The 13,655-nt window shown below is 35.3% G+C and overlaps 1 protein-coding gene across 3 annotated transcripts in view; it reads left to right on the forward strand.

The window, feature by feature from the left end:
• Positions 1-13,175, forward strand: part of LOC106134013 (UNC93-like protein) — a 72,369-nt gene extending 59,194 nt beyond the window's left edge. For 2 of the 3 annotated variants that reach the window (XM_060953633.1, XM_060953634.1), the window contains 6 exons: positions 5,068-5,758; positions 6,091-6,313; positions 7,392-7,557; positions 8,423-8,690; positions 9,838-10,034; positions 10,376-13,175. In XM_060953633.1, coding sequence (XP_060809616.1) covers positions 5,089-5,758; positions 6,091-6,313; positions 7,392-7,557; positions 8,423-8,690; positions 9,838-10,034; positions 10,376-10,498 — 1,647 coding nt within the window. In that variant the 5' untranslated portion in view covers positions 5,068-5,088 and the 3' untranslated portion in view covers positions 10,499-13,175. Of the gene's footprint in view, positions 1-4,721; positions 4,827-5,067; positions 5,759-6,090; positions 6,314-7,391; positions 7,558-8,422; positions 8,691-9,837; positions 10,035-10,375 lie in introns of those variants that run through there. The other variant, XM_060953635.1, reaches the window with a different exon arrangement.
• The last annotated feature ends 480 nt before the right edge of the window (positions 13,176-13,655 follow it).

Genomic DNA, 13,655 nt, shown 5'->3' on the forward strand with positions numbered 1-13,655 from the left:
CATGCGCTCGCGTTTCATTTCAGCACGAGTTACTCGCTACAGGTACTCTGTGTAACAATCTGTAGCCTTGAATCATCCATTATGTCACAATGACAGGGTTGTTGTTGGCCAGGAAGTGAAAATAGCGCAGTTGTGCCGATTAACACCGTGAGAACGCGGCCGTCGATACGTGATTTTAAAATCATTACATAAAACAAAATCAATCATGTTACCCAAACCCCGCCGATACATGATTTTAAAATAATCATAGTACTAATTAAACATATACATATGTATATGTACGTACATATAGTCACGTCCATATCTATATTAGAGGCCGCCCGCGACTTCGCCTGCATGGAAACCCTGTCAATCCCGCGAGAACTCTGGGAATAAAAATGGTGTTATTCTGGGTCGTCAGCTACACACATACCAAATTTCATCGTAATCGGTTCCGTAGTTTTTGCGTGAAAGAGTAACAAACATCCATACTGACATCATGACATACTCACAAACTTTCGCATTTATAATATTAGTAGGATTGCATGAAAGGGTAACAAACATTAATATATACATACTCACAAACTGTCGCATTTATAAATAAATAAGCCTTTTCCTTCTACTACCTACGTGAAAAGGTCATCTGTATTTCTGATTTCGTTCATTTAATCTATAAAACTTTTGAACGGATTAATTTACTTTTTCTTTAAATTTTCTTTTAATACCTACCATTTTGGTACTCCATCATGTAGGATTTCATGAAATCCACTAGGTTAATGTTAAATGGCACCAATCTTAAAGTTTTCAATAAATATACATGTTACGATGGGGAAACAAAAAGTGTCTAGTGTAAAATACATTGTAATGTATAGAAATACATTAATTTCATTATACAGACGCTCATCTCGATCATGAAATCGTGACTTTGGTCATGAGTGCTGGATATAAATTCAGTTTTTATATTATGTTGTCAACGATATCCTTGTTAATTTACATATACGTTATTAAGATGATGATTTAATTCATATTATCACGTTTTAATTTGTAATTATTATTAGTTGAAATATATTGAGCTTTCTATGAGTTTCTTAGTTGAAAGAAATAACGAAATTAGGACACACATAATTTTACGTGCCATGTGGTTCACGTCACTCTAAAATTAGATTACTCCATCTCTTTCCCATGGATGTCGTAAAAGGCGACTTAGGGTATAGTTGTACGTTCAAGTGCAAACTTCCATGCTGGTCTGGTCAAACATAGGGCATGTGGCAGCTGTTTCTCTTCCACAGATAATAAAAGTCAATCCAAGGGAAAGTCTAATAAACTTGCGGTTTTTCTTTTAGGCGATGGGCTGTCACAGTTTAAATCTCAATTCTATCATCAAGCCGTAAATAAATATATACGGGACAGAATACACAGATTGAGTTAGCCTCAAAGTAAGTTTGAGAAGTGTGTTACTGGCTACTAACCAAACGATACTATATTTTATAATTTATAGTTATATAGATAAACATCCAAGACCCAGGTCAATCAGAGAAAGTTCATATCTTCCTATCGAACCCGGGACCTAGTCACAGACAAGCGCACCACCGCTGCGCCACAGAGGCCATTCAACTGAACGCCGCCTTTGAGTTTCCAACACTGTTGGCTGTTCCTTATTAAAAAGAAGCGTGTTCATGTTTATTTTAATTCCGCTAGGTGTCGTTTCAATAGTTGAAGACTATGGCACCAAGCAAAGAATACAAATAAAACCTTGCACATGCCTAGCTCTGGGAACACTTGCAGAACAATAGTGCATACGTCTCATTAAATAGATAACCGTCGGAAAACTAGTTATTATCTCTAATGACTCATAATCACATCATAATTTACGTTTAGGATACGATGTTGACACTAAAGATGCATAAGGACGGCTCGAATATTGTTGTAAATTAAGAGGATTCCATTCAAAATAATTTACTGTTTAAGAGGATTCCATTCCAAATAATTTACTGATCAAGTTGTACTTACCTACATGCAAATAAAGAATGTCTAGTAGCGAAAATAAACATAAATGTGTCTTCTTATTTTATGTGTGGTATCTGTCCCGTAAATATATTTATTAATTGAACTACCTACTCACCTTTTCTCTACGCGCGCAGATTATTAAAGTCAGTTCAACGAAAGGGTTTTAAACTTGTGAGTCATATTTTAAGCAATGGACTCGAAATAAATAATATTCTACCTATGTAAAAAAACAGAGCGCCAAGAAAACCAAGACTTACCCGGTTATTTAAAACTGGATTTAATTTTTTTTCAAGAAATCCATAGACCGTATCAATTGTGAACAAAAAATTGGCAGTATGAGGAAACAATGCGCACGCGTCTCAGAAGATAAGTAGGTACATCAACAGAAACTAATGTAGGGCATTACAGTCAGACGATTTCTGTGGCGCAAGTGCAGGTTTCTGCTACATAGAAGGTGGTTCAAATCCCGGCAAGTCGTGATGCAAAAACGATTTTTAATCTATATATATATAACAAAATCACGCCAGTTTCCCGGAGGGGTAGACCGAGACTACATCTTTCCACTTGCCACGATCCCCGCATACTTCTTTCGCTTCATCCACATTCATGACTCTTTTTATGCTACCTCGTTGGTTTCGGGTGTTTGGAACCTGTAAGTTTTTCTTATCAAATATAGTCTCGTTAATTTAGTATCCCATAACATAAGTCTCGAACATACTATGAGGCTGGTTCCATCCGTGTAATTTGTTCCCTATATTTATTTATTATATATTACAATGGGACATTACAACTGCGGCTTACGATGTACCGAACATGGGCCGATAATTTGGACTCACTGGCTTCTGTCTTAATTATGTCCAGGCCTTTTTTATCTGAGATTTGCAAACAATGATCATAACAGTGACTCTTTTAAATGAATTGTGGCTACGGGTGGAGTATTTTGTGTAACCTTGAAATTTATTTGGTTTTGCCTTTTGGGATATTAAGAAATGTACATATAACTGGACCTATATATAATTTTTCTGGACATTCTTACGGGAACGAAGCCCCACGCAATAGCTAGTATTGAATATTTTAGTATTGCGTGATTTCATAATAATTTAGTTTTGGCATCACATTGAAGTCTTCTTTTTCTTTAATAGTAGGTATATTTAGTAAGTAGTCAACTCGTATTGAAAAATAGTGATACATAATTGAGTGAAAATTAAAATGGCAGAAACATAAACAGGAAAGAATAATATTCTCTATGTAACAATCATATCCCAATCCTAATGATTTCTGAGCAATAAACATTTTTTAACTTAATGAATGGAATTATTTACAGAAAAATATGCTTTATTACCAATGCGATTAACCAGTAGCATGTGCTAGAACATTGACGATGTTTTGGGAAAAAATGTATCGTCATTTGTCTTGCTATTTGCTTGTAAAGATATCTGCTATGTGACTCACGTCTACAATATATCAAACTAAATATTAATACAAACATGGATTGATAGCATGATCGACATATGTTATGTTAATTCATCATATGTAACGGATTTCATTAATATTTTCCATCTTTTCACCAAGGTTTTCATACATTTATGAAGAGTTTTATACTTTATAAGTATTTTGCACATGCTATGGCCGTTCTTATAACGTTTTCGATCATAGGTCGGCTGAGAGAAATTTATTTTTAATAAGTAAGACACGTAGTTGAATTCATACTTCCTACTTATATTATAAAAGTTTATAACAAAGAGTAACAAACACATACACATGTGTGTGGTTGTTACTCTTTCACTGATTTTCATGAAACTTTGCAGTTATTAAGCTTAGACATTGGAATAGCGTTAGTTGAGGTTGCGGTCGTCATAATACGAAAAAACTATGTATTTTATAAGTTTAGAATAGAATAGATTTATTTTCAAAATTGGATACAAGGTATCACTTATTGACGTCACATCACTTAAATCTAATTATAACTACTATTTTTTTCCTGAAGTCACCAAAACATTAGCAGTAAATTCGATTTGATCTCAACATCAACACTACCTTATCTAAGATAATAATGTTTTCACTATCTGTTTAATAACTGCCATCGAAGACGATGAACATTCTGGAGAATTCTGCTCGAGTTTCAACAATTGCTCGTTAGCTACAAGGAGACGTGTTTACAGAAGTTTTTTTTTATGAATATACTGGTTTTTACGACGACATTGTCCATAATTACAACATTGGGCGTCAATTCGGCAAAAGAAAGTTTACCGAATTGACGCCGAAATTTACATTATTTTTTTTAAGTAGGTACCTACTAATTTTTATAGATTTGACACTCAGAATTCACTAGCGACCCGATACAGTGTTGCATGGGTCAATTGCATGTTGTACGAGTATATTAAGACGATGCGTGGACGCCACACGCAGAGATAATATACATACAAATAACTTATAAAGCCGTAAAAATCAATCAAATACAAAAATTACAGGGAAAAATAATTTTCTTCATAATTTACATCTAAAACTGTGATAAGAATGACATGCGATTGAAAGAGGCATTCATTTCAGACTAACTCCAATGTAATTACTACAGTCGGTCGTGACGAAACAGTTCGTAAAAACTCTTGAACAATAGAAACGTACATATGTACTCAGCCGATGACATTCATTGTATAGTACATTGAATAAAAACCAGATGGATTTCACAAAAGCTTCTTTAATTTTACGTTGTCATTTAATCAACAAGCCCATCAAACATTGCTCCGTATATTACCGCTGGAAAACGATTTATGTACTTATTATGCAGTAAGGGATACATTTCGTCGTCACGGGCTGACACCGGGCTCCTATCTAGAAAGGTGAAGATGCAACCAGGACTTACTTAGGAGGATGATTATATTCCATATTTGCGAAATAGCTGAAACGTTTTTGGTATAGCGCTATTTCTATATTATTTGTCCCGAACTCCTTACAAGTTAAATAAATAACTGTTATTAGATAAATGTGATATAACAGATTTAGTTGGAACAGAAACTTAAAATGCATAAACAAGTAGATGTGCCTAATAAATAAATTTTAAACCATTCATTTTATTTACAGGGCAAAAGGAGATAACACGGCATGACGGCTACGCACGGTGGAGGACGAGAAGATGATCGTCCGGATAAGGATTCCGTGTACACAATCAAAACAGGCTTCAAGAACGATGGATACCAGCACGACCGCGACTCTAACGATGATATCGTCAAACCCCCACCACTCCCCACCGAGGACGACAACTACCCTACAGGAAAAGTCAAACTATCACGAAACGAAAAATGGAGAATACTAAAAAATGTGGCGGCCGTCAGTGCCGCCTTCATGGTGCAGTTCACTGCTTTCCAGGGCACAGCCAACTTACAGTCCTCTATAAATGCCGCTGACGGCCTAGGAACAGTCTCGCTGAGCTCAATCTACGCAGCCCTAGTAGTTTCTTGTATATTTGTTCCTACGTTCCTCATCAAAAGACTAACGGTAAAGTGGACGCTATGTTTGTCCATGCTTTGCTACGCGCCTTACATCGGGGCGCAGTTTTACCCAGCTTTCTATACGCTGGTGCCGGCTGGGGTCGTTGTGGGCCTGGGGGCAGCACCCATGTGGACGTCGAAAGCAACGTACTTAACTCAAGCCGGTAGTGTCTACGCGAAACTGACTGATCAAGCAGTTGACGGAATAATCGTGAGATTCTTCGGCTTCTTCTTCCTTGCTTGGCAGACAGCCGAGCTATGGGGAAACTTGATCTCCAGTTTAGGTAAGCTTTCTTTTCAATTGTTATTTACGTTTATGTAATTAAGTTTATGCACCTTTTATATCATAGCTCTCTCTATATATAGAAGAGAACTCTGAATGGCATACATATCAAGGCACCGTTAAAACCGCTGGGTCTAGAGATTTTTAATTCATCATGAGGTCTTCTAATAAAGGATTTCCCGAAATTCGGTAAGCGCGGACCGAACTGCGAGCGTACTCTAGTAGAGAATCCTTCAAGTTTGGCAATCATGATAAGAGGAGTTCTTTAGGAATTAGGTACTACATATCGCGATTTACTTTTATTTAATAATATCTACATATTTCTATTTGCAGTCTTCTCATCAGGGGTACACAACTCGAACGTTTCGATTGACAATTCAAGTAGTACCCTTCTGAAGTGCGGAGCCAACTTCTGCGTGATTGGCGGTGGTCACCACGACAATCAGAACCTGCACCGACCCCCAGACAGCGAGATTTATGAGATCAGTTCCATCTACTTGGCTTGCGTGTTGGTTGCTGTGCTCATGGTCGCGCTTCTAGTCGACCCACTTTCTCGGTAAGTTTGAAAATATTATCCTTCATTTTTGCTATGAAACTCCTTTATATTTGGAGACTGCTTCCCTATTTCTCTAGGATTTGCGATTTCCGCGCACAATTGTTAAAAAATTAAAACTTGTGCATAAAAGGTTTGCAATCCCCCAGGTTCGCTTTTTCCCAAGAACCTCCCTGGGAGCTGTTACTCCCGTAGCCACCTGAGCAAACCTAAGAAAGACTGAATAAATACAAAGAAATAAATACATTAAATAATAGACTTTTATAAACTCCAACATAAGCCACTTATTAACTGATCACCAGGTAAAAAAACACCCCCTAAAACATACACTCAATCATTTTCTAAGAATCTCCATTGCAGTTGACCGACGTTGACACAGAAGTGTTCACGTGTAAAACTACATCTATCCATAAAATCGGGTCCATTTAGTAGAATTTATGTAACAAGAGCCTTTAGAATTTCCAGTCGTCAACGCTCGCCGGCTGACAAAATCCAATTTGAACACAAAAGGTCTACTTTTTGTAGTGTCAGTTGTATTGATTGATATTTTAGGCTGAAGATGTTGCTAATTTTTTGTCAAGACTCGTGTAACCCTTGTATACAGAAATGTCATTGGCTTTGCCAGTGCAAAGTTACGCGTAAATGGCTTAGGCAGATTGAAATACGGTGCACGAATAAAGTGAACTTATGTGTTCAAACTAAATCTTCTTTTAAATATTAGTATTATTTTGTACCGTAGTTAAATGTAGACCATGGTCTATTTAAGATGAGAATAGGGTTTTATTGTTTCTCCTGAAAGAGGTGAAATCAAAAGAAAATACGTACTAGGTAGGTTAAATTCAATTCAATAATTACTTCATTTTGTAATTATTAAGTTTTCTACCAAATAAGCTAACCTATCAGTACCCACATACCTACTCCTAATAATATTAACATCATTAATTAATTCGACGGGCCTGACAAAAACGGTAACGCCATACGTAGCCATAGAATGGTCACCTAAATGATCTATCCTGAAGACCTCCGAATATAATTCTTGCCAATGATAACTTGAGTACTGATTGAACTACTCCTTGCACAGTTACGGAGAAAAACAAAGGAAATCGGACCCATCGAAGGAGCTCACCGGCATCCAACTTCTGTCGGCTACTGCCTATCAGCTCAAGAAACCCAACCAACAACTCCTAATTCCTATCACACTCTGGATTGGCATGGAACAAGCCTTCATTGGTGCTGACTATACCCAGGTAAGCGATACTTTAGTGAACATACTTAGGTATTGGGGAATTAAATTTTATATTTTTTGTTGTTCTTTGTTTAGTAAATTTTTTTCTCTTGTGGAAGTGTAGGAAAATTAATAACTTCAGAGACGCAGACTAAGATTTTACCCTTACCCCTCAAATCTATTATAAAAAACAACAGATGCAGGCAAACCCATAGCCGTCGTGTTGGACTTCTAAAAAAATGGTAATAGATATTTTTTGCTTACCAAATGACCTAAGCTTACAATATAGACACCGCTACGTGGTAGGCTAACTGATGAAAGCTATCATATGAAACGGTACACAAAGTCATTTATTTTTAAATTGCTTCAACCCAGACTTTGAATAACATTGTCTTTGCCAAACATTCTCATGTCGATGAAGCTAAGCAAATTATGTCGAAAAACTTCATAAGTACATTCTATTATTAATGTCACGCTATAGCAAAAGTATCACTTGTTATCCTAGAATTTGATAGTATATTTTTGTTTGATGTTTAATTAAAGTTTGTAAGTTTCTTTGTATATTAGTCGCCTCTATCATCTCTGGGAAGAGGTGAGCCTACCCTTCCAGATCACTTGGTAAAAAGGACGAAAAATAACATTAAAACCGATAGAAATTATACTCGTACATCAGTGCATTTGATGTGCATTGCTTGTGTGCAGTGCTTGGAGGTAAAATGGATACGACACGCGTTTACACCTTAGCCGCGGTGAATATGTCATAATTTATTTTATTAAAAGAGGAGAACAAGATGGAAGTAGAAAGAAAGATGTTTAAAAAAATGTAGTTAACTGCAAGTGAAGCGTTTGCAGTGATGTTTAATAGCAACCCATTCATCTTGTTCCAGGCATACGTCTCGTGCGCTCTTGGTATTCGCTCTATCGGCTACGTCATGATCTGCTTCGGTGTAGTCAACGCCCTCTGTTCTCTGGTCTTCGGGTCCGCCATGAAGTACATTGGAAGGTTCCCGATCCTCGTGATGGGAGCGGCTCTCCACTTGGGCCTGATCGTGTGGCTCCTAATCTGGATGCCCAATCCCAATTCTCCAACGGTTTTCTTCGTGATCTCCGGTCTTTGGGGAGTCGGGGATGCGGTGTGGCAGACGCAGATTAACGGTAACTTTTATTTATTTTTTTATCTATGTATATCTTTTTATATATACTTGTCTATACTAAATAGTAGGTGGTGTCTGATTGAAATGGATGATGCACTGATACAAATCCTGTGGGTATGTACTAAATACTGTTTTCTGTACTAAATAAATAAATTGCTATACGGTGAGGGTGGACTTCGAGGGGTAACCTGCACATTCAAACATTAAAATATGTAATCTGCAACATGGGTTAGCTAAGTTTGCTCGGGTAAGACGGAAGAAACAAACCAAGGATCATGGCTATAGCCGCACCAAGGGCTATCTCCAGAGAAGAGGTCGCAACTGGAATTAATTGAAACTCATGTGTTTGCCATTTTCTAATGGTTGTCTGTTTTAGCTGTTAAATATATAAATATTATTAGATATTTGTAAACCATATGGAAAATAGAACCTGTATAGTATTTTCCAACACCTCCAGTAAAGAGGCGTTATAATATGTATGATGTGAGATTGCACCCCTCTGTTTTATCGCGCTATTCTGTTGCATAGCTAAAGTCACGTGCGGACACACAGCACGTTCCGCTGACAAGCTGAACTAATTATCGTTATTACATCCGACTGCACACTTATCTCGTTATTGCGGAGCGTGCAAGCAATGTGGCCGCACCTTTATTTCTTCTTATAATTGCCCTGAAATATATTGAGGATGTATGTAATTATATTGATTTCTCAAATTTATGATACCTACTTACATATACAATACAATAATTTATACAACAATGAAAATACAAATGTATGATCTCTGGCTACCTGATATATTTAAAGATATTTATAAATATTATAGGATACGTTTATAAAGTTGGGATTCTTCTTTTAGGCGATGTTTCATTCTCAATTATATCATTAAGCCAAACAGCTGAACGTGGCTTATCAGTCTTTTCGTCACTATTGGCTCTGTCTACCGCAAGGGATATAGACGTGATTATACGTATGTAAAATACAGGAAAGCTTGGCCACGAACGCCATTTATTGTCAAGATGCGCGCGCATCGCAGAAGGAGTTTGTATAACATTTAAAACTTTAAACATACATATATATCACTATCCCCCCGGGGAAGAGGCATTTTATATGTATTTGTATTTGACATCACATTTCTCCACACATTGCAGGCTTATACGGAGTTCTGTTCAGACGGAACAAAGAGGCGGCATTCTCCAACTATCGCCTGTGGGAGAGCGCTGGGTTCGTAGTCGCCTACGCCTACTCCACGCACCTGTGTGCACGCATGAAGCTGTACGTTATGATGGTGGTACTCCTCATTGGCTTCATGGGGTACATCGTGGTCGAGATTCTACATAAGAGAAAGGTCAGTCTACAGCATAGAAATCGACAAAGTCATGGAACATTATTGTATTTGAAGTAATAGGAATGACGTCTGTTTTCTACGCAGTTGTCTGTAAAATAATTTTCAGAATTAAGAAGCAATGTAAAACCGTTATGGTGTTAAAACCAATACTTACCACTTCTAAAGTGTTATTTTATTTCGAATGCTATTTTGTCTACATTGCTTCTCCAGGTTTAACATCCAGCCTGACGGAATATGTTCCGTTTATTTTTGTGCTTATAGCGTTTTTATCTTAAGGTCATTCAGTTGGCAAAATCTCGGATCGTTGGTTTAGTAAAACTAACAAAACTCACTTATTTTAGACTCGTCGGCTGAAGGCGATCGCCGAGGACCCCGCCATTGCCGCCGAGGCCGCCAAGCAGCCGCCCGAAGAGGATGACGAAAAGGACGAGATTGACGACGAAATTGAAATCACACACTTGTAAACCATCACGCGGTCGGTTAAGGCGACCAATCACGATCCGCCTAAAACTGACCAGTGCCACGAATCGCGGAGATAGGCGGTAATTGCCATTCACAGGCGAAGATGATGATTTTCATTCATAAATGAATCTCGACGATGATCGCCATCCAAAACGCCTAAACAGAAACAGCGCTGTCACGCTTCACATAATTTGCCATATATCATTATCTACAACAATTTGGTAGGTACAAATTTAACATGTTTAATGAGCAGACATATTAATTGTAATCTCGAGTATAATTAGATTTATTATGTATCCAATAGTTTAGAGACGGGAGACGATTTTGAACAGTTAAAACAGTTCTGAAGTACAAATCTAACTGTGGCCGTGGAAAGTGTCGAAGTTATAGCAAGAAATTGATCAAAAATTTTATTAGTGGATTCGCACTTCTAATAGCATATAATTAATATTATTAGTATGTTATGTTTAATAAGTTTTGTTTCATTTTGTTTTGGCATCTCTGTGATCGAAGAATTGTAAAATTGTAAACGCGAAAAGCACTTTTAGAAGTTTTTGTTTTTATTAATAAACAAGACGAATGATGATTCTATTTAAGGGTGTCGACATGCGGCAGTAGATGCGCACACGCTTCAATTATTTAAACTGAACAATGAAAAGAAACACCTGTGCACTCTGTACATTCGCAATTATGTTCTTTTGTCTCTTAGTTGACCGTCAACTTTAGTTGAGTTTGACTCTTTTTTTTAGTTCGTAATGTAAGATCACAATAACATGTGAATGTACCCAGGAAGTAAAATAACGACCTAAAGGTAATCCTGATGGGATTTTAGCAGCTCGGGTACAGGGACCAAAACCTTGCGTGTCGTCCAACTTTAAATTTGATTCCACATTCGAGATTGTTTAACTTCATACAGACGATTATTAAGGAATTAGAAAATTAACTGAATCGTTCAGAAAAATCTTCAACAGATAAATCGAATAAGTTTTTTTTTTAAATATGCACTAATGAAAAAAAAATGTTTTTACCCGATGACATTTAAATTAATGTGTTATTTATTAAAGACTTAAAATTATTAACTAAGTTTTGCGATTATTTTTGCCTTTTCTCCTATGTATACTTAAATAGCTTTAATTACAATCTTAGCCTGTAGAAGTGAATACTCTATCTGGCTAAAATAGTAATTACGGCTATCAGCCTCTTAATATTTAGTATCATCACATCACATCATAGGACTTACATAAAATCGATATTTATATTTAAAGCTACTCATTATTATTATATAAAACTGACGAAGGTAATTCGTATTTTACGAATTAACAATTTTCTAAATATAATTAACTTGATTAAAAACATTGCCCGAATTATAGTTTTCATGAATTCTTTTTTGCAAACTAATTATTATTATCATTGTAAGCCCAAATATTTATTCAAATATTAAATGTTATATTTCTGTACATTTGCGCAAAAAGCTGCTCAACTATTTTACTTGAGTTTTGCACTAATGTAGAAATAAGAATTCGTATCCAAAAATATTTTTAGACACCAAATTAAAATGTTTACATATCTTTAAATTATAAAGTTAGGACTAATGCAGAACGCCAATTTCTAAATCTGTTCCTGTGCAATGAACAGAGCCAGATTAACTAAATGTAATTGCATATATATAACAAGATTGAATATGAATTTTGCTATAGATAAAAAGAAATATTTTCACATCGTTACAAGACTTCAAAAACTTAAGTTGTGTAAATTAATGAAAACCTTTAAAAAAAGCAAAAGAGGCATTGTTTACAAATTTCGTGCAATCAAAATTATCTTAGATTTAATGAAACCGTGGAAAACAAAACCACGTTAAAATTAAAAAATCATTATCTAATCCTTAGTGTATTCTATTCCCAATCACAATAATGTTTTAGTTAAGTTTAAATATAATATGAATTAGACAAACTCTGGTGAACTGTGGTGCGTCACACTAGCATTACGATATACATTTACGATGCTCAGTATTTTTTGGATAATATCTGTTATTCTCGATTATATATAATTATGATGAAAACACATTAAATTTTCTGTAGATTGCTATTTGTCGTCTGATATTATTGTTGATGTGATAATAATAATAATTGTTAAATACTTCATACGTTTAATAAACGTTGTATATTTCTAAAAGGCAGAAGCCGTAATGTTGCGTTTTAGTGATCGGACATATGATAATAATTATTTCCTTTTTATTTTAGAAGAGAAAGAAATTTCCTCTTTCTACAAAATATCGTGACAAATTTTCTTTTTTGCTTTTTATAAATTACACAATCTCAGTAGTAATATTAGAACTACATATATATGTTACCTAGATCAAATAAATTAATATAAAATTATTGATAGAAAAAAAAATAGATACGTAGGTACTTAAAATTGTTATCCAATCCATCTTATGCTTAATTTTGACGTAAATTGTGTGTTTGTTGGAATAATTAAAGCGATAGACTTCGAAAAGTCAATTTTAAGATAATCGCGTGTGATTTTGTGCTAATTTATGATTCAAATCATTAATCTATCCGAATAATGGCTGGTTTCCGTATACGTGTTAGTACCTTGTATTTATTAAATTAAAAAAAAACAAAATTGGCTGTTCGAGCTGATATTAACTTAAGTAATATCACAATACACATCATTAAATTGACTATTCAAAAAGTTAAAAGTATTAATAACGTACACCAGAAATGGGACATAACGTACCTACCTCTTATGTTGTGTTCCATTTCTTTCGCGCCTTACTCAAGAATATTTTAAAAATTAAATTTATTTGTGAACTATGGGTATGTTTTTATGAGCGTAAAAGAAGGTTTTAATGTGCGTTTAATTTGATGTAGTTATGTTAACAAAAACTTGATTGTGAAAATATACCAGTGTAACTACACCAATTGATACAGTGAACAAGATTTAAACACTTAACGCCACATAACAAGATTTAAATACAAAGGTTGTTTACTTTGCGGTGTGGGCAACTGTACTAAACTTATTCACCAATTCAAAATATTTCGAAATGTAAATGATATGTCAGTAAAATATATGGTACTACATCATCATGTCATTGATTGAGGAAATTTAGTACATAAATAATGAATTACGTGAAAATAGTTTTTATAATAATCTTAA

This window comes from Amyelois transitella, chromosome Z, assembly GCF_032362555.1.
Source record: "Amyelois transitella isolate CPQ chromosome Z, ilAmyTran1.1, whole genome shotgun sequence".
In the NCBI taxonomy this organism is placed as follows: Eukaryota; Metazoa; Arthropoda; class Insecta; order Lepidoptera; family Pyralidae; genus Amyelois; species Amyelois transitella.